This window comes from Pinus tabuliformis, chromosome 8 (genome assembly GCF_031772625.1).
Source record: "Pinus tabuliformis cultivar Carrire ecotype Pingquan chromosome 8, CPIR1, whole genome shotgun sequence".
NCBI classification, from domain to species: domain Eukaryota; kingdom Viridiplantae; phylum Streptophyta; class Pinopsida; order Pinales; family Pinaceae; genus Pinus; species Pinus tabuliformis.
In genome coordinates, this window is record NC_142294.1 from 944,595,203 (window position 1) to 944,617,023 (window position 21,821).

The window sequence follows — 21,821 nt, forward strand, 5'->3', positions numbered from 1 at the left end:
TTTATCGCCAAGAAAGATTAAGATGTCCTAGGCACTGACCCCTCATCAACCTAGGGGTTGTCTCTGGGAGCTGCAACAAAGTTTATGCATTGACTATAGGCAGTTGAACAAAGTGACCATCAAGAATATGTATTCATTGTCAAGGATTGATGACTTGTTCGACTAGTTGAAGGAAGCTACAATGTTATCAAAGGTTGACTTGAGATCCGAATATCATCAGGCATGCATTAAAGAAGAGGACATCTACAACACTACTTTCCGGACTAGGTATGCGCATTATGAGTTTGTTGTAGTTCCATTTGGATTGACTAATGCTCCAGCTACTTTCATGTGCTTGATGAATAGTGTGTTTCATCATTATCTAGACAAGTTTGCATTGTGTTCATTGATGATATATTGATATATTCTACGAATGAGGAAGAGCATGCCAAAAACTTAGCAACAATGTTGAGATTTCTAAGAGAGCACAAGTTGTATGCCAAGCTTAGAAAATGCAGCTTATTTCAGACAAAGGTACATTACTTGGGGCATGTTGTTTCCAAGGAAGGCATAATAGTGTATCCGGAAAAGATGAGAGCTATCATGGAATGGGCAACTCCTAGGAATGTGGATAAGGTAAGGTCATTTACGGGGTTAGTAGGTTATTACAGGAGGTTCACCAGGAACTTCTTTTGGATTGAATATCCTATTACGTCACTGTAGAGGAAAGGTAAGAAATTTGAATGGACAAATGAATGTGCATAAATTTTTGAGAAATTGAAGCAGTTGTTGATAAACCCAGTTCTAAATATTGTAGATCCAAAAAAAGAGTTTGTGGTGTGTACATATTCGTACAAGAGAGGACTAGATGGAGTCCTAATTCAAGAAGGATAGGTAGTGTATTATGATTCACGGAAGCTAAATGAGCATGAGCATAATTATCCGATACATGATCTTGAGTTGGCAACAATCATCCATGCATTGAAGATGTGGAGGCACTATATTCTTAGCAGGAGGTTTGCATTGATGAGTGATCACAGTGGATTGAGGTATCAGTTTGACTAATCGAATCTAAATTCCAGGAAATTTATATGTTTGGCCACGATTATTGAGTTTGACTTTGAGATCCGGTACATTAAAGGAAAGGAAAATAGGTTTGCAGATGCTCTTAGCAGGAGAGTGCAGGTGAATCGTATAGAAGCTATGATTTCTTATGGGACAAACTTATAGGATCATATTTTACAGGTAGGACAACAAGATGTCAAGTACATGGAGCATAGGAATAGGTTATAGTAGGGTACAGGTGATAAGAATGTGGACTATCGTCTGACATTGGATGGTTTGGTTAGATTTAGGGACACGATCTATGTGTTGAATGACATTGATATCAAGAATACCATCTTGCAAGAATTTCATGCAAAACCATATTCAGGGTACCTAGGATACCAAAATACATTGACAACGGTGAATTTTTTTATTATTATTCGCTGAATTTGAAGAAGGAAGTGGCAGAGTTTGTGGCTATATGCTTGGATTGTCAACAGGTAAAAGAAGAATGTAAGCACCCAGGTCGATGAATACAACCGATTCTGATTGCAGAGTGGAAATGGGAGGTCATTTCCATGGATTTCATCACAGGTTTACCAATGACATCTAGATAGCATGATTCTATCATGGTTGTGGTGGACATGTTGACAAGTTAGTGCACTCCATTCTAGTGAAGTCTACCTATTCAGTTAGTGATGTAGCACAAGTCTTCATCAGAGATGTAGTGAGGTTGCATGGTGTTCCAAGGAATATTATGTCAGATAGGGATGCTAAGTTAACTTCTAGATTATAGAAGGAGTTGTTTGCAGGTTTGGCCACAAAGTTGGCCTTCAAAAAAAGTCATCATCCACAGATAGAAAGATAGATAGAGAGGGTCAACAAGATATTGGAGGACATGTTGAGGATGTATGTGATGCATTAGCAGAGGAGATGGGAGCAGTGCCTTCCATTGGTTGAGTTTTCTTACAAAAATGGGTATTAGGATTCACTGAGAATGAGTCTATTCAAGGCACTATATTGACATAGTTTCAATACTCCCATACATTGGAGTGAGATAGTGAATAGGGTATTGATAGGAACAAAGATGTTGGTTGAGATGGAATAGGAAATGCAGGTAATCAAGAAGAATGTGAATGAATCATATGACAAACAAAAAATTTATGAAAATTAGAAGAAGATGTTTAAGGAGTTTCAGGTTGGGGAACAAGTGTACTTGTCCATCAAGCCCAAGAAGAGCTCATTGAGGATTGGATCATGTGCCAAGATGGTACCTCGATTTTGTGCACCTTTCAAGATTCTTTAAAGGATTGAACCAATAGCCTATCGAATTGCACTGCCCCTAACAGTGAAAGTCCATGATGTTTCCAATGTGTCCTTGCTTAAAAAATATGTTAAATATGTTGCTCATATGATTGACTGGTATGTATTACAAGTGAGCTAGATGGAGAATTCCATTTGAATCCTCAGTGTATTTTGCAGAGAAAGATGCCCATGCTCTAGAACTGAGCAATTGAGTAGATCAAAGTGTAGTGGAATCACTTTGGGCCCAATGAAGCTACATAGGAGATGGCAGATCAAATGTAGACTATGTATCCTTCTCTATTTGCTAGTTGAGTGAATTTTTTTGGAATGTGTTTTGGTGTGATGTTTTGGTATATGTATATACGTATATGAATGTAAATACCACCATGTTTTGTGTTATAAAGATCCAATACGCGATATGGGTGTCATGTCATTATGGTTATCATGTTGTTATGTTCCTCATGTTGGTTTGGTTCTTAGCGGGATGATCATTGTAAATACAACATCGTGCTAATTTATAAAGCTCCGTGAGTAGTATATTTTGCTTTTAAACGGTCTTGTTGGTTGTAGGTGCCATTGAACACCGGGGATAGTTTTCCCCCAAGGGGGATGGTTTCAAAACAACCCTGGTAAAAAAATCCACGTAATAAAGTTAATAAAGGAAAAATAATAACCAATGTCATGGGATGCGTATTCCAAGATGAATGTTGGAAAAATCATCCTAGTGTGGGTGTTCATTTGGTTTATTATGGTTAAGGAAATTGGCGAAGACAATGGAAAAGGATTTGGAAAGGAAAAGTGGCATTAGTTGGAATCTTATTTATGAAAATAATGGAAATTACGACAAAAGGAAGGTGAAAGGTCACAGGTTACATCTGAGGAGGAAAATGAAGGAAAATAATGGAAATTGAAGAAAATAAAGGCCTCATTGATAAAAAGGATTTTAAGGATCAATTTACAACCTTTTGCCAATTCATTTTTGTTGATTTCTCTCTATTCTCTCTACTCTATCATGCTCTTGGACACTTAGAACATTCTTGGAGTACTCCTTCATTGGAGGAAGGAAGGAAAAGGAAGGTCAAGAAAGAAAATGGAAGCAAAGATCAAGCAAGAAAGAGCGAGATCTAGTGGCTACAACGAGAATACATGTAGGTATCGAGTGCATGTATGATTTCCTTGCTAGTTTTGGCGTGCATGGGGATGAGCCTCATCATTGAGTAATTATATGGGCCTTAATTGGCCTTAATTTGCCTTAATTCACCTCCTACCTTAGTCAAACCAACTATTCTCAAAACTTATTGCATACTTTTTATTATATTTTGTTTATGAAATGAGTTAGAGTTGGATATGTTGCTTTGGGGTCTAATGTGCATGAAATGCAGGAATAAAGGATAAAAGCAAGGAAAATGCAGGTATAAAGGATAAAAGTAAGGAACTATGGTAAATACCTTGGTAAAACTAGAATGGGACAAGGGAGAGTAATTATAGCAGGTAAATCCTCCTCGTTTACTACCCCTCCATTCGAATATTCCTCCACCAGATCGAAGTGCAAACAACCATCACTTTGAAGACTAGAAGACAACCTAGCAAGTGAAAGTGACAGAAACCAGTTTATCAGATGTGTAAGTAGAGAGGCTTAGGACCTCATTAGGATTCAGACTTCTATTTGTAAAACTCTATTTTATTTCCTGAGCTGCAAAGACTTGTGGCAATTTGCTCTGTAATCCATGATGGTTTTATAATAAGAATGAGTTCTATTTAAGCCAGCTCTGAGTTAACTCTGAGGGCTGAAGCTCTTGGGTTAGGGCCTGACCCAAGCAGCCAAAGCTTCTCTTTACTGTACCATATATTCTAGCATAGAGTTCTGTTTTGTTTATTTGCTTAAGTAGTTTCATCATTTTCTGATCATTTGCTTAAGTAGCTTTATGGTTTTCACTGTTTATTTGCTTAAGTAGTTGCACTTTCATTACAACAACATAGCGTAGATTATTCATGGTTTTCTTGTTCATTTGCTTCAATAGCTGCATTTGTTGTAGTTTACTTCCATTTGTATTTTTTTAATTAGCAGGTTAGCTAGAGGAAAAAGATCACTATCAGGTTGTGTGTAGGTGTATCAAACTAATCTCCTCCTTCTAGGACCGTGACTTGAGGAAGGGACCCTTCAGCAGCCCCAAAAACATAGGTCTCTGGTTCTCGCATGGGCTATGGAGTTCCCTATTTAATGCAGTTATTTGTTCACCCACGCTTGTTTTCTCTGTCATTTTTAGTTGAAACTGCCTACAACACGTTCCTCACGCATCACTTACTCGTCATCTGATCACCAACAAACCTTCACAATCACCATCCGATTCACTATTTTCTCCAACTGCTGCCTTGCGTGGAGTCCACCACTTACTTTATGAACTTTAATTCCCCACGTCGATCTGCCTTGCCTGATCTGACGGCTATCGCATCACCCGATCACTTTAGGCGCTTTAAACCCTCACCATCAATATGCCTTGCCTGATACGATGCTTGTCGCTTCACCCGATCACCAACTATATTTTCCGATCTCCACCATTGATCATCCCCACTTGATCCAACGGTTATTGCGCAATCTCATGCGGATTAGTGCACGAACGTTATCCGCCCAAGAGCATGTGAGAAAAGTGGTTTCCTCATGCTACGTGTCACACAGTAAGGCTAATCGCATGAAATTTCCAAATACTGCTTACAGACTGAAGGGCATGCGAGAAACTACTTACCACCTTAGAAACTTGATCCCTCATTTCCGCATGTTTCCTTTCCCCGCGATATGATCTTCGTTGCCCATATCTTGACTTCACCCACGCAATAAGATCTTAGCCATTCATCGCTCATGTTAGCCTCATCCGTCCATCTCTTGACTTCACCCGCAAGATTAGATCTCGGCCATTCATCTCCTATTAACCTCGTTTGTCCATCCACTCACCTAATCCCTTAATGCCAATGAGGATTGCGTGGTTCAGCCAAGGGAAATAAGAGTTTGGATCAGCCATACTCATCTATTCTCATGCAGGATTGCGCAGTGGAGGCAGGCAAACAGTGGAGGAGATTGGAACCTGTGATTGATTCAGATCTGAGCTAGTTTTGTGTGTAACATGTGGAGATAGTACTGAGTACTTGTGAGGAGTATTGTACTATGTATTGTTACATGTTCTCAATCATTATAATATACAAATAGTGTGGGGTTTTCAGCTGTATGCTTTCCCCATATTACATACTGTGTTAATGTGCGCATGCGATTGATGTTTCATTGTTTTTAATTCCGCAAAATTGATGATCAACGTAGAGGAGGTTATGTATTATGCATGAGCAATAGTGTATAATCGGGATAATCTCTATGAATAAGTGTCATATTATTCAAAATTTTTACAAATTATTGTAAATACTATAAGAAAAACTGGTCGTAGAGCTCTTTTCTTCAATGGTGCAGGAACAAATGAGACAAACTTATGGAAAGATCGCCACATCACCAAGGTTAGTTACCCAAAACTAACCCTAACACAAATCTTCACCATTGGATTAACCGATCAAATATGGAGCGCTAAAGGTGTGCCTAATTGATATGTACAGGAAGGTACACGAGTTGTTGCATGCACGATCCATACGTGGTCTATTCTATATGAAGACTTGTACTGTAATCAACGAGCGAGGAGCACCAACACCCAGATGCACAATCAAACATTAAATTTTAACTATAACACTAGCATTACTCAATCATGCCACAAATTCTCATTAATATCATTGTAAGGCTAAGAAGAGGCCAAATAAGACCTCAGACAGTTTGATTGGTTAACATGAAATAGTTTCAATGTGTAATAGGGTAGGGAAAAATTAAATTACAACATATACAACAAAACTTTGGTTTAAACAACTGATTTTTTATACACCAACTCATATTTAAAGGCAGATCAATTACAATAGTCCTTGGTGCCTTAAGGCATGGACTAAACATTGAATACTCAATCAAATATAAAATATAAATCTTGAAGCCTATGTTTTCTATCTTAAAAATTTATGCTTTAATAATTTGTGTTTTTGATTTATATGCATTTTTGTTTTAAATACCTGATTTTTTAAACATATTTGCAAATATCTCAATATATATATATATATATATATATATATATATTTTAACTGAAACGGGTGTAAGATTTTATTTATTTGAATGAGAGAGATGGGGTCTTTGCTGAGGCAGCCCCGTTTACAAAGAAAGCAGCCAGCATATTCTGCTTGTGAGTTACAGACTTTTCAGGGAATTTGGTAGAAGTTTTCATCATTGATAAACAACTGTCCTTTCATGAGCGGGCATCCTTTGTTCGCCAATTGATCCGCTTCGCCATTCAGATTTCTAAGGATGTGATAGAATTTATAGGAGGTGAAGTCTTGGAGGATTCTTTTCAGTCTTCCCAGCAGTTTATTGAGGCTTGCATTGTTGAAAAGATCCTCAGCATTTAATTTTTTGATAAGGATCTCTGAATCACCGAAAACTTGGAGGTCTTTAACTCCCTTTTCTCTTGCTATTTGATAAGCTTTGAGGAGTCCATAGATCTCTGCCTAATTATTGGATTTCTGGCCTAGTTCCCAATAGAAGCTGTCTCTTGAGGTGCCATCCGAAGAGTAAATGACCCCACAAGCGCCAGCATTCCCAGGATTTCCTTTGGAGGCTCCGTAAAAAAAGATGGTGGTGAGGTTTTTGGATTTCCACCAATTTGTGAAACTTTCCTAAGTTTCTCTTATTCTCCACTTCGGATTAACTGTTTGAGGGGCGAGATGAAGCTTACGAGGAGAAGGTTCAAGCGAGGGAAGCCATCTACTTTCTTCAAGAAGGAGCAATGGATCTTCTTTATGAAACTGTTGTTGGGCTGCTTCCAAGAGTAATGCTTTAGCTTTGGCTGCAATTTGTAGAGGAGTGTATCTATTTCCATTGAAAATTTGATCATTTCGAGCCAACCATATTGCCAACAAACGAATTTTGGAATTGTTGTCCAAATTTTTTTCCAAAAAGATTTGGTGGGGATGCTGTGGGGGTAGATATTATTCCAGGAGGCAAACAGTTCCGCTACTGTATTCTGGGGGAAGGCTAGAATCTGCAGGTCCAAAAGAGCGTGCTCCCTACTTCCTTGGCAAATTTGCACTCAAGGAATAAATGCTGGGTTGTTTCAGAGTAGCTTTTGCATAACTCGCACCTATGAGGTCCTACAATATTCCTTTTCTCTAGATTGTCTCCAGTGAGTAGTTTGTTGTGCACCAACGTCCAGAAGAAGAAGTTCACTTTGGGAAGGGCTAGGTTGTCCCAAACTGACTTCCAGAAGGCCGGTGCGTGACTGCTGTTCCTTGAACTCTGGAGTGCTTTATATCCTGCTACTGTAGTATATGTTCCAGTCGTTCCCCAAGCCCAGCTGTCTCTTGTGTGGTGATGTTCAGGAGAGGATCCTTCCAGCAAATCGATAAGACGGTTTTTTTGTGGTATTAGCCAATCAGGGATACCATTGAGATCCCAACCGGCCCATTCACCTCTGCTGTCCCAATTCGAAATATCATAGAGTCTGGTTTTGCCTGCGCACAACAACCACTCTCTGACATCCACTATATCTTCATTTTCTTCCAATGGGTCGTTCCCCATTATTCTATCATGCCACATATTGATTCATTTTCCGTTTCCAGGCACTCTATACAGGTTTTGGTTAAAGAATTTGCTGCTTTTACAGCAAAGCTTCCATACCTGCGTGCTATTAGCAGAGGAATCGAATTGCACGCTTCTGTATGTAGAATTTCCGGCGTATTTGGACATCAACGTGATGTTGGTTTGATGATTGGGTTCATGGACCATTTTCCAGAGTAGTTTCCCACCCATAGCCAGATTTACAAGGGAGGAATCTCGGATTTGAAGACCCCCCTTTGCTGTCAGCCGTCTGACCAGTGCCCAACTTACTAAGTTCATTTTGTTTTCATTCCCTCTCCCGCCTTGCCATAAGAAATCCCTTAACAGTTTTGAAATCTGCTCTGTGACATTCTTGGGGGCCAGCAAGAAGGCGGCTTGATAGATTGGGAGCGCAGATAGCTGGGTCTTAATTAGGATAAATTTTCCTCCTTTGGTTAGCCAATAGCCTCCCATCGCTTCTATATTTGATTTAATTTTGCATATTATCTCTGTCCAGAGCATTCTCCTGTTGGCACCATTGATAATTGGAAGGCCAAGATATTTAATTCGATCCCAGTTGGCATGACCTCTAAATCCCAGAACTGCCGCGATGCTGTTGGTCTCTTGTTGACCTGTGTTCCAACTATAAATTTCGCTCTTTCTTTCGTTGATGAGAGCACCTGTGACCCTGCAATAGCTTTTCAAGACTGAATCGAAGCCTTTGGCGATTCTGGGGGACGCACCTCCGAGGAGAAGTGAGTCATCAACAAAGAGAGCATGGTTCAGGGGTACTGCATCTGAGGAGGATTTGAGACCAGGGAGAGTGCCAAGAATTCTTTCAGCTGTGAGTTTTCTGCTGAGGGTATCTACCATTAAAATGTACAGGAAAGGGGAAAGGGGGCATCCCTGCCTGATGCCTCTCCGGGCTTGGAAGAAATTGGAGGGGCGGCCATTGACCAGGGGGGCGATCCAGGGGTTATTTATGCAAGCATTAATAAGCTGAACAAAATGAGGCGAGAAACCAAAGGTGAGGAGTACCTTAATGAGAAAAGAGCGTTTGATTCTATCAAACGCATTTGCCATGTCTAATTTAATCAACATACCTCTCTCATTTCGCTTCATGTTGGTGTGGATTGTCTCCTGGACTTGGATGACATTGTCGAGAATGTGTCTGCCCTCCATGAAGCCGCCTTGTGGACTAGAGATCAACTTCTTGAGCAAGGGCTTGATCCTGCTTGCTAACAATTTTGCCAGAATTTTATAGGATGCATTACACAGAGATATGGGTCTGAATCTGGAGAATGTTTCTGGATTAGATTCTTTGGGGATAAGTGCTAGATATGTAGAGTTGGTTCTTCCACTGATCTTAGCTTTTCTCATGAAGCCCTTTATCATTTTTTGGAGATCTCTTTTGATTATGTTCCAGCATACTTTGTAGAAGTGTATCGTAAATCCGTCTGGGCCCGGTGCCTTATCTGATTCCATGGACCATATAATTTTTATAATTTTCTCCTCTATTACCTCTCTGCTGAGGGTAGCGTTTTCTTCTGGACTAATTAGATGAGGGATATTGGAGAGGAATTCTGTTATTTCCCCCTCGGTAGCTTGTGCTCCATCACTAAAAAGATTTTTAAAATGGTTGTCTACGGCAGCTTTGACTTGGGTAAAGCCTTTGCTGACATGGCCCTCTGTTGTCCTTATTTCATAGATGTGATTCTTGTTCAGCCGAGCTCTATATTGTCTATGGAAGAAGGAGGTGTTCCGGTCGCCTACCTTTAACCACAGACTCCTGGATTTGATTCGCCAGTATTCTTCTTCTTTTCTGAATGATCAATATATAGCAGCTTCAGCCTTAATTTCTTGTTCCAGGAGTTCAGCTGTGATCTCTTTGCTCTCCAATTCTGTTTGTAAAGTCTCCAATGTGTATACTGCCTCTTTTCTTATGCTGATTGGAGTAGGGACTGGTTTCCTTATCCACTCCTTCAGCGCTTGTTTTGTGGCTTTCAGTTTTTGTTCCCAAACAAAGCTTGGGGACCTTGAGAATGACTTGGCCCAGGCTTCTTTAACAGTTTCAAAAAATCCTTCTCTCTCAATCCATAAAGGGCTGAAGCGGAATGGTAGAGGACCTAGATCTTCTTCATCTTCAAGGAGTAGCTGGATCGGCTTGTGGTCAGAAGCTAACTTGGGTAAAATTTTTGTTTTGATTATCTTTTTATCCATAATCAGGGAACCTTGTACCAAAAATCGGTCCAATCGAGCAGAGATATGTTCTGTCCTAGATCTGTTGTTGGACCAGGTATAAAGACCGCGAATGGGCTTGAAGTCTAATAGGTCCCATTGCTGCGCTAGCTCTTCCACAAAGGCCAACATAGGGTCTCTGTTGTTGGAGCCGCCCCTTTTCTCTTTTGATTTCAGTACTATATTGAGGTCACCTGCTAGAATTATGTTGCTTGGGGTATGCTGGTCTAAAAATGCTGAGAGAGAGGTCCAGCATTCTCTTTTTTCAGTATAAGTAACAGGAACATAAAGATTAAATAGCGAGAAAGACAACTTACTTGCACATTGTGTTAGCTCCGTGAATATCTAGTGCTGAGTTTCATGAGATTTTTGAGTAAAAAGGAGTCTTCTGACCAGAGGGTTGCCAGCCCTCCAGAGGAGCCCCTTGAGTTTACTGCTTTGCCTGCATTTTTCTTCCACTTTGACTTGCTGATGTCTAGAAGCGCTCGAGCTTCTATCTTCGTCTCTTGGAGCATGAGAATATCTGTGGGTTCTATTTTTAGGAGATCCATGACTGCTTCAGCTTTGGAGGCGTTCCCTAATCCTCTACAGTTCCAAGAGACGAGCTTCATGATTTACTTGAGAGGGGGAGTAGGGCCTCCCTTTGAAGGCCTTGGTCTGGTGTTTCTTCCAATGGACATTTCTATGGTGGCTCGCCTGCCTTGGACTTTGAGTCTCTTAGCTTCCTCTTCCCTTATTTCTTTGCGGGATTTCCTTCCTGCTCTTCTGGAGGGGCGTTCAAAGGCTTCATCCTCTGAAGAACCCGCACTATCTATTGGTTTTTTTCTTGTTACTTCTGCATAAGATGGATTAGAGGGGCTACCTTGCAATACCTCAGCCTGTGTAGCTTCTCCCCCTTCTTGGTTTAATGGTGGATCTTCTGTATCTGCCTTTTTTTCCTGTGTCGTACCTGCTATGGCGGTCTGATCTTTTTCAGTGTCGTTCAGGGTTGCATCCATTTCTTGATTGTCGGTCTGGTCTTTTTCAATGTCATTCGGAGTTGCATCCCTTTCTTGGTTTCTCTTGGAGCTGCCTGGATCTCCGGAGTTATGCCCTTTTCCATTTCCTTTTTTTTGATGAGCAGTCTTTCAAACTACCGTCCATTGGTCCTCATTTGTTTTGTCTATTTGGTCTTCTGCTTTTTTCTTGCAATGTTTCGCAAAATGGCCGTGCTCGTGGCAGTGTCTGCATTTGAAAGGGAGCTGTTCGTAATCCAGTTCCTGGATGTGAGTCCACCCAGCGACAGAGAGCTTTATTGCTTCAGGCAAACCCTCTTCTGGATCAACCTCTACACAGATTCAGGCGCATGTGTACTGGTCTTTCCTTGCTGCCTGGTCTATGTATTTTATGAGCGCATTACCAATGATCTGAAAGGTTTTTTGATTCCAACAGTGCAGGGGTAGATGGGGGAGTCTCACCCACACCGGGACGGCGGAGGGGACATCCTGAGAGGGGTTAAAGTCCGGAGACCATTTGTTTAAATACAGTCCTTGTGGTCCCATGAAGTAAGGGCCATTTCTGAAGATGAGACTTCTATCTTCCGGGTTCTCAAAGGCAAATACGAAGAACCCTTTGCCAACAAAATAGCTCTTGACTCTGTCTTTAATCAGAGGAGACTAGTTTCTTTGGGTCCAGTTCTCGACCGATTTTGGAGAAGGCCAGAGGCCCGTAAACTGGCCTATTAATCCTCTTTCCGCAAGGTTCAGTGCTGCCTTGCATGTTTCTTCTTCATGAAGGGCAACCGTAGGGATCAATCCAAGTTTCTTGACGAACTTCTGCTGGCTAGCCGTGGGAGGGCGTTTCAAGCTTGCAGCTATTAATGCTTTGAATGCAGAAATCTCCGGAGGTGGGTTGAGAGGAGGGGCAGAGCCCCCGCTGGATTCCATGGGGTCCTCTGCATCCGCAGGGCCGCACTGGCTTGTCCCCAACAGCCCAGTCTTTCCAATCTTTCAAACCGGCAGATTTTACCAATATTCCAGTTGCAATGACCTCTGTTTCAACGTGAAGGCCAGTACAGGGAGTCAAAGCTCCTCTCTTGCAGCGAGGGAGGCCGAGGCTGGCCTGTGGCCAGAGGTAGTCGACGGTTAGGTCTTCAGTCTTCGGCGGCTCGAACGAAAATTACAAATATCTCAAAATATTATCTCATATTCAAGTGTGTAATATATTGTTTATGTTGTATTATTTTTTATTTAAATATTATAATTTATAAGTTTTTAAAAAAATTACACATTAATGTAAAAGAAAAAATTAACTGTTTTGCTTAGAGTATGTCTTAAAATGCTTATGTTTGGTTAAGAGCTAGTCTTTAAAAAAAAGTGATCGCCCTCAGACCTAGAGACATTTAGCAGGAGTAAAAGCAACGACAACGAGTAAATTCAAATAGTGTAGTTTTCCTTAAATAACAATAACAAATCAACTTACATTTCATAGCTATCCCCACCTCATTTAACAACAATAAATTTTACTATTGTTAAAAATACAAAAAACAATCTATTACCCATTAAATAAGGTGTCATGAAATGTTATTTTTTCTAAACATAATATGTATTGTTTTGTTAAAACAATTATATATTATTTTGTTAAATTTAAAAATATTAAGTTATGTTTATTTCGAAATTTATCTCTACACAAGTAATATTAATTATTAAAATTAAATAATAAAATATAAATAGTATATTTATGTATTTTTTTTTAAGGTTTTTTGTTATATTTTTTTATCTAATTTACTTCAAAATTTAATTAGAATAATTAAAAACTCCGTCATCCAAGTATTATAGATGTTTTTCTCGTGCTCAATCCATATAGAACCCAAAAGCCATTTTAAATAACAAAGGAAAGATTTTTTTTTTTTTAAGAAAAAAGAAAACCAATAATCCAAATACTCTCTATCTGATTTTTTCAGAAAATTTTCATGAATGAACAAACAAAAAAAAACAATTAATCATATGATTACAAAGAAATAAACTTTTAATCATATGATTCAACATTTTCAGGTAATAAATCCCATGCACTTTTCCCTCTCGCTTAAATGCCGAACAGTAAGTACATAGTTCAGTGGCCTTAATTTCCAATGCAAGGCTGAGCTTTAATTAGATTGAAAGTGCTGTTCTCTTCACGCATTACCTTTCTGTTACTTGTGGCTGTAATCGCTAAACCCGGGAACGCCGCTGGAATTTGAATGAATCGAAAATGAATAGCATTCTCTGTAATCCCGCTGCCGCAGCTTCGCTCTATCTTTATAAGAATTCATTTCTTTGCCCCTCCATATCCTCAGCCAGCGGAAGAAGTATCACGCCAACCTCCGCACCTTTAATTTCAACCTTGGGTGGCATCGGGGATGGCTGGAGCAAGAAGAAGACAAATTTGAAATCCCCAAGGACGCCAAGAATGCACAGAATCACAATGCAATCCGTGGTCCCTGCAACAGACCGGGTTGTGGCTGCTTTAGGGTACGTCCTGCCGTTCTTCAACGGCTTACAGTACGGCCGCTACTTCTTCATGCAATACCCTAAAGCGGAGATTCTTTTCGAACCCCTGTTTCCCCTTCTCCAAGCTTATCAGGCCGTTCCCTATGCTTCCTTCATAGCCTTCTTCGCCCTCTATTCGGCCGTGGTGAGAAACCCTAGTTTCAGTCGTTACGTGAGATTTAATGCAATGCAAGCCGTAGTGCTGGATGTTCTCCTGGTCCTGCCCCTGATAATTCAACGTATATTGAATCCAAGACGCGGGCTGGGATTTAATATTTTGGTGATGTCATACAATGCTGTGTTCCTTCTCCTCGTACTGGGATTTCTGTATGCTCTGGTGTCTTGCATCCTCGGAAGGACTCCAAGGCTTCCCTTTGTTGGAGATGCAGCTGACGCACAGATATAAAAGATATGATCTGGATTTTGCTGTTGTGGTTCCCCAGTTCAATTCCCATTCCAATTAACAGGTTTTGCTTATGCTCTGTTTTTTCTGTTGCTGTAATTTGGTTTAATCGTGTACTTGGATGCCGCCTAAAGTAATCGTTATTTAGTTTCGGGCTCAAAGAAAATGACATGTATGAACTCTGTAAAGGAGGTGAGGTATGCCTTTTCCCGATTCTTTGTCATGCAAGTGCTTAGTTTAACTAAACATTGTTGGTTCTGCAATGTCCAGTGTTTGTTGACTGTTGCCCCCGGAGTCCTTAATTGAAGGGGCGTTTCTCGATGCTTTCTCCCATTCTACCTAGTAAAACTCAATCAAAATTCTCCAGGATTGTTATTCGACCGTATTTCTGCCTATTATGGTTCTCCGTATGGTTACTCTAATCCGCTGTATTCAGTAGGCAGCATCTTGATGGTTGACATTATATATGGAGGAATACGGGAAGCAACATTGTTCCGTTGGATAAGAATATGTTGGACACAAATGTTTGGAATCGCATGGGAAATTGAGCATATTTTAAAAATGGTTCTAGATTAATGCTGACGCAAATTTCCTCAGGTAGTAAACAATGTTTAACAATGATTATTTTAAAGACGTCATACTGCTAGTGATATTTTAAATCTAAATAAGCTAACACGACCTTTTTAATGGATGACCATTTTGTGTTTGTTTTAACTTTTAACTACAAATTCTTGTATTTGACTCCCATTTCGTAGTTTGTCTTGGTTGCCATCTTCTTCACTTGTTGGTATCGAGAATTACTCTCAATGAAGGAAATTGATAGTTGATTAGTTGGAATTATTAGTCACTTATATTTTTTTATACTATCACAAGCATACCATCAATAGTAAACTTACTTTAACAAGAATACTATCAATAATAAGTTTGTGTCAACCATTTTACTATATATATTTTTCAAACTAACCAGGAGTTTAGTTGCAAGATTGCCAATAACACAATGAATGGAAATCAATGTATTAATGATTAAGTGTCTTGGGATGAAAATATTTGCCTATATCCATGCTTTAGTATGGGAAACCACTTTCCTTGTTGTAGTGATTTAAGTTGTTTGCATTAGTATTGTGTTTATTTTGAAATATATTGCAAAATAATTAATATTTGGATAGACATTTAATACGAGATATACAATGAAATGTATCCTTGTGTAGTTTCACTAGTTGTTTAAATGCAAATGAAAGGATATAATAGGTTGTTTAAATGCAAATGTAAACTACTATTGTTAATAGATTGTACGAGTATGATGATTTTTCCAAGTATAATCCTCTCACAGAACTCATCAGGCACTTTCTCTCATTCTAAAGATGGTAGTTAAGGTAAATTAGATTCTTTAGTGCTCAAGGTTGATAAATTAATTATTATTGTATTCATGAAGAGCTAAAGATGTCATGAGTGGGAATTGATTTTGGATGAGAAGGCTAACACTCCTCCACTCGATTGCTCGGGTTAGATGCAATTGATAATATGAGTACAATAATATATATTGAAAGATTGTATTTATAGGACAATTAGCAAGTCATCATCTTTTGAAGTGGCTTATCTAGGATAAAGTTGCTTGTTCTAGTGCTTATCCTTTGATGAGGCTAACTATACTTCAAAAGGTGGCATTTCTCTTTCTTTTGGGACAAAGTTCTTCATTATAGGTTGTGTCTTGCAGGAGGTTTTATTCCTTGAAGTCTGTAGTGACATCCTTTCGATCGCAAAGTCAAGAATTTGGCATCCAAGTTGATATTAAAAACTACCAAGAGTCTTGACCCATTGAGCTACTAATATAATGCTACGCCACCATTTGGAATTCTCCATTGTCGTTAGGACTTGGTGACACCTATAGGAAGACTGTAGTAGGAGAGCGTAGCTTACTCTTGATAGACGGTGATTAGTAATAACAAAAACCAAGATGGAAGGGTGCTAATCTTTTTACAAGATTCGAAATGATCACAATCAAACATGTGGCCTTTATTGGCTTTTGTTGCTTTTTTGAGCATTGGGATTTATTAGAAATCCTTTCATAAAACCTTCGTTTGTATAATGCGATTTCAGTGAATGATGTCATTTGGGAAGGTAGGTTTACAGTTCATGTTAAAATATAAAGGGCATAAATCAAAGCCTTAGTCAAGTTTCTTTTAAATGTTATATTTTTTATAATTTTAACTTCCCTTATTTTGTCATTGATTATAATTAAATATAACTTATAAGAGTTCAAGTAAATTCTAATCATTGAAACGACCCAATGATGATAAGACTCGTTGCAAGAAGTAGAGTTAAACCAATAATAATAGGGCTTAAGAATAAAAAATGTGTATGATAGCGAGAAAATTTAGGATTAGGTAAAAATGTGAAAGTTGGACAAGCATTTTTAGGAGGGTGAAATTGGCCTACAACACCAGCCTCCCAAAGTGTCTCAGGTGATGACCATCTTCATGTGGGCCTTCTTGAAACAAGGCCTTAGGCAATGCCCATCAAGTAGGTACAAGGCCACCTGGGTGCATCCTTGGGTCCTTTGGGGCACATCACGAATCTTGCCTTTGACATGACTTCTTGACTAAGTGTTTCATCATCTGGGGGTTTGAAAAGGGCCATATGTCCATGTGGAGGCTCCTCAAGAGCTAACTCTCATCTTTGAAGGGGAAATGTTGAGGCTGCAAAGTCACAAGTGCTCTCATGCTAGGCTAGACGCCCTCCCTATTACTGTAGAAGGGCCAAGCCATCCCTCAAGGGATATCTAATGCATCTGTGAGAAACCACTTGAAACATACCCTCAAGATCAAGTGAGATCAACATCATTAGGTAAACAAATCATTGAAGTATCATATTAGATGATATTCAATGCTAGGGGCACAAAATACACAAGCCTTGCCTTAAATGTCTTTCTAGTTGATGATTTGTAAGCATGTTACTACACTTGTGTTAGGGATGATTATGCAATTAACCTTATTAGGTGCTTCTAGGCTCAAGGGGACAAACAATTCCTAGGTAGATCCATCAATGCGTAGGTGCATGTGATAAATGTGTACATGAAATCTGAAGTACTTCGAGGAAGATGCCATTGCTTTGGTGCTAGTCAAAAGAGGTCCAAAACTTGAGTATAATGATGATAAGAGGGAGGAATTGTGAAGGCATGAGATACCTCTTTCCTAGACTCGTTTTCACCATCCCTCTGGTGCGCATAGCTTGCCTTTTACTTCAATGATCTTTCTTTTCTTCCTTGCATGGCTTGCATGACCAACTTGCTTTATGGTTTTTCAATACCCTTGAAAGATGATGTGGTTTATTGCTTATTGGGTTGGGACATTATTAGTTCCTTTGTTTTAGAGAGAGCATTACATGCTTAGGAATTGGGTGATGGCTAATGGGGGGGGGGTAGAGCTTAGGCTAGGTTTTAACTTTTTACCCACATGCTTATTATTAGTCCTAGCCATCTTCTGCATTTTCATTTTCTTTCATTTGTGGCCATATATGCTTTATCTTTCTTTCAATTGCATCAACCTCTCAGGGCAAAGCTTCTAGGCCTTGACATAGAGATGTGGATAAAGGGTGTTAATACTGGTGACAAATGACAATCAACCCAAAGAATGAAAGTGTATATCAAGGACATAAGGAAAATGATGAATATAGATTACCTTGGGCACACTACATCAATTAGTGTCTCCTATTCATGCCCCTCTTGAACAGTGGAAAGAAAGGTCTCAAGGAAGGTCACACTGGACTAAGGGCAAAGGATAACCTCCTAAGTGAAGTGTGGGAACAAGGATACAATGAAAAGTGGTCAACCATCCAATTTAACCGGTGATTCATATTAGAATGCCCTTAACATTAAATGAAAGCACACGATCACTGAAATGGTTAGTGTACCTTTTGATAAATGACCCACCTTCATTCAAGAAATATGCTAGATGGGAGAGAGCATTGATTGGAGCATAAGTGGAGAACTTTGAAGCAAAGCTATGTGTGGATCATCATAGGGTTGCTCGTTGGTTGGTTGACCAGAGGGGGAGAAAATTGTTCTCCTAGGGGTTACCCACTTGAGTGGGTAACAAGACCCTAAGGGAAACTATAGGCAAGCCACCATTATCATCTTAGTGGCTTTGACTTCCTCTCACTTTTGACTATGGGGCTTCCTAGCCAAAAGGGGTTTCTCTAAGGTTAATTGAGCTTACTGTGTCGTTTTGTGTAGTGAGAGCAAGGGAGATCTTAATGTTTATATTATTATTTGATTCAATGTGTATGATTAATATCTTTAGCTTCACCACTTAAATTAGGATTCTATTTATCCTTAAAGATTATCAATGCAACACAGGGCTAAATAAAAGCAAGTGGATTCAGTGTTATTCTATAAAAGTCAACACTGTTGCTTATGAGAGATGAAAGACCATTACTAAATATGCTTATAACATAATTAATGCAACAAAAGAGATCTATGAATGATCCACTTATTCAAGATAATACAAATGACAAAGTAGGCTAGTTTTAGCAAATTGACTTAGGATTTTTATCCGACGAATTTAGGTTTTAGTCAATCCAAAATCTGGTTTAAGATATTATTTCAAGGTAAAATCCATATATAAAACCAACTTATGAAATGTCCTTGACAAAATATTAAACAAGCATGAAACTAGGGCACAATCATCACAAGATGTGTAGGCTTTTTAGGCCTAGGGTCTTGTAGTTTAAGTGTAAATCTATGTAAATGATATTACAAGGTTAAATTCTAGATTAATAGCTAATCTTCAACAATGCTCTTTAACAATAAATAAAATAATGTCAATGACCTCAAGCATTAGGTCTATACAACGTGTAGCACTTTGGGTCCAAAATATGACCCCTTATTTAGAATCTAGCATCTTTCTAGCAAGAACATAGTTTGAGGTATTATATTTGATGACCTGAACAACATTCTGCTTCCCCACTATCCTAACCTTGTCATCCAAAAGCTCAAATAACAAGTTTCCATCTTTCACCCTATTAGATACATCAACTGATTTGAGGGCAAGAGACAAATAAATTTATAATAATACAATACTTTCCATCAATCCATCCATTTGATATGATGGAACAACTTGTTTTGGCCCATGACTATCTAAACTCCTTCAAATATTCATATGTGGACATAATCTCTTTTTACAAAAGAGATCCTCGCAAGTCATGCATACTAGGGCCTTTAAAGCCCTTACCTGCAATAATAATGGATTCCCACATAACTTCGTCATAAGGTGGGTGAGTGACATTGAAGGGGATATGTGCGTCATACCACCATCTAGCAATGTATTCAAAAGCAACTTCTTTGCATTGCTTCTTCCAATGGGTATCTAAAGTGGGTTGAGTTAGACTTGGTTGAGAGGCACTAGCAGAGGCAAAGCTAGAGGGAGGTGTGAAATAACTCTTAATGTTCTTATTTTTATGTTGATTGTGAGGCTTAAGAGATAGAGGAACATAATGGAAGGGGTCATGGACATTGGTGGAAGGGATAGAGGAAGAGTGTTCAAGTTCAAAATCACCATTAACACATGTTCTTATAAGTAAAAGTTGCGTCTTCCTTTTAAATTATTTGTTTTTGTTGCATTTTCCAAAACCTTTTTCTCTTCAAAATTCTCAAACCGTGTAAACATTTCTTTTAGTGCACCACATGGGGTTACTCTGCCTCTTGCACCAGCCAAATGTTGTTTCAACCTATGAATTCCCCCACTACAATTGAGTGCTGGCAAAATTTGCAAACCATTTGGTTATCAATAACGTCATAATGGGTCCATGCAACAACTTTGACTCTTAGGGCCATGAATGATGGAATTTAAATGGAAAGAAATTTGCAAATTGAAGAAAAAGACTTGCAACAAATTACAATGCAAACCCTATCTTAACTTTAAGAACAAAGAGGGGCTGATTTTAACTTGAAAGAGGAAAAAAAAACAGGGACAACTTTCGGATTTGCTAGTTCAGAAGAGAGAAAGCATGGTTGGGAATGACATAGGGGCTGTAACCTCCTCTTAAAGATGCCAACTCCATTGGATAGCTCCAAACCAACTCCAAATTATCTCCAAGATGTGAAACCAACTCCAAGCGTGAGATTGCTAGACCACTGTTGAAAAATTCAGGCCTGTTGTAGAACTTAGGAAGCAAGCTCATAATGAGAGGTGTGAAAAAAATAGGAGGGGGAGGGTTCTTTTTATAGTTAAGACTTAGGGTTTAGGTAGAGATTTTAGCCTTTTTAATAAAAATAGCCTAAAAACCCTCTTAAATCCACACATGTGGGGTTTGTGAATTGCTCGACTGGTTTATGACAAGAATGGTTGGCTTAGACTGGTTGGCACCAAATTGGTCCATCTGTCCGAGTTGATGGCTACGGAACACTAGGTCAGCTTCACTGGGACATACTCACTGCAGGAGCAGGGGACACTCGCTACACGTAATGCTATAATTTTTCAATTAGCATAATCACATATATAACAACGGGCTAAAGAGTGCTTGCAGAGATAGCGGCGCCTTATTCTTGATGCTCACCTGCTGCTCTTTCTTCTGGGTTGATCCTTGGCCCTTGCCATTGGTCCAAGGTTGTAGGAAGTGCATGCCCCTCGCTTCGGACATTAGAACCTCGCTCCTAGTGGGAGTGTTATAGGAGCGTCCCTTGGAGTGCCTTTTGGCCTCAAAACAGATGCTCCCTTATTAAATGGAATGCTGACACTCCCATACACATCCATGTGTCGGAACTATGCTTCCTAAGCACTTCAGTAATGTTCCCAAGATGCTCCCCACACGTTCTTGAGGCCAGTTGAACCCTCTTGTGCACTCTTGAGGCCACTCGAACATGTTGGAAAATGTAACCAGCTTCGATCTTCATAATTGTCATTATCCTCATGTCATTATGTATATTTTATGTTATAAGCAAAAGAAGAAAGAAAAATATTATTTTCAAGCATGGGTTTCCTGCTCTATTTGAATGGTCATCTAGGTCAACCATGTATTTCATGCTCCTAGGGTTTGTTAAGTCAAGAAAGTATTTGTCTTGAGTAAAAAAAATATGTCATATATATATGACCCATTTGGGCAAGTTGTAACATGTAAAAGATATTAATTTCTAGTCTAGAAAGTCAAATTTGACCTCCAAGGCCAAGTCGGCCCTGCCAATGAAAAGATGGCCTAGGAGAGGCTATTCGACCTGATGAGAAGCATATATATAGAAGGAGCATCGACCTCATTAACGCACACGTCTAAAGTTCGATCTCAAGCAAGAAAGAGAAAGCAAAAATAGCGAAGGACAAGAAGACAAGAGGAAGCCAAAAACAAGAAGTAAAATTTGATTTTTGGGCTTGATTTCTTTCACACATGCAAAACTAGGGTTTCTGCAACAGCTAGGAGGCCAAGAATTTGCAGGTCTGAATTGCAGGTTTGAAGTATAGGGCCAGAACTATGATTTGGAGTAGATTGAAGGAGGTTTGACTCTCGTTGAATTTGAAGACTTTGACTTGCTTAAGGAAGGGTTTCTTGGAGGGCTAACTTGGTGCTTGGAGGAAGTCTTGACTTTGGTCTTTGGGTCTTGGATTTCTCATTTGATTTGATTCTACAAGGAGAGGAGATTCTTTTTGGGTTTTCCCCTTTGGAGGGGTTTTGCCCTAGCTTGGAGCCTACATTT

General features: G+C 39.3%; 1 protein-coding gene across 2 annotated transcripts in view; it reads left to right on the plus strand.

Moving 5' to 3' along the window:
- The first annotated feature begins 13,285 nt into the window (after nt 1–13,285).
- TIC20-II (chloroplast import component Tic20-II) overlaps nt 13,286–21,821 on the plus strand; it is an 83,516-nt gene continuing 74,980 nt past the window's right edge. The window contains exons 1-2 of one of the 2 annotated variants that reach the window (XM_089373108.1): nt 13,287–14,204; nt 14,411–14,831. In XM_089373108.1, the coding sequence (XP_089229234.1) occupies nt 13,460–14,143 (684 nt within the window). In that variant the 5' untranslated portion in view covers nt 13,287–13,459 and the 3' untranslated portion in view covers nt 14,144–14,204; nt 14,411–14,831. Of the gene's footprint in view, nt 14,205–14,410; nt 14,832–21,821 lie in introns of those variants that run through there. The other variant, XM_089373109.1, reaches the window with a different exon arrangement.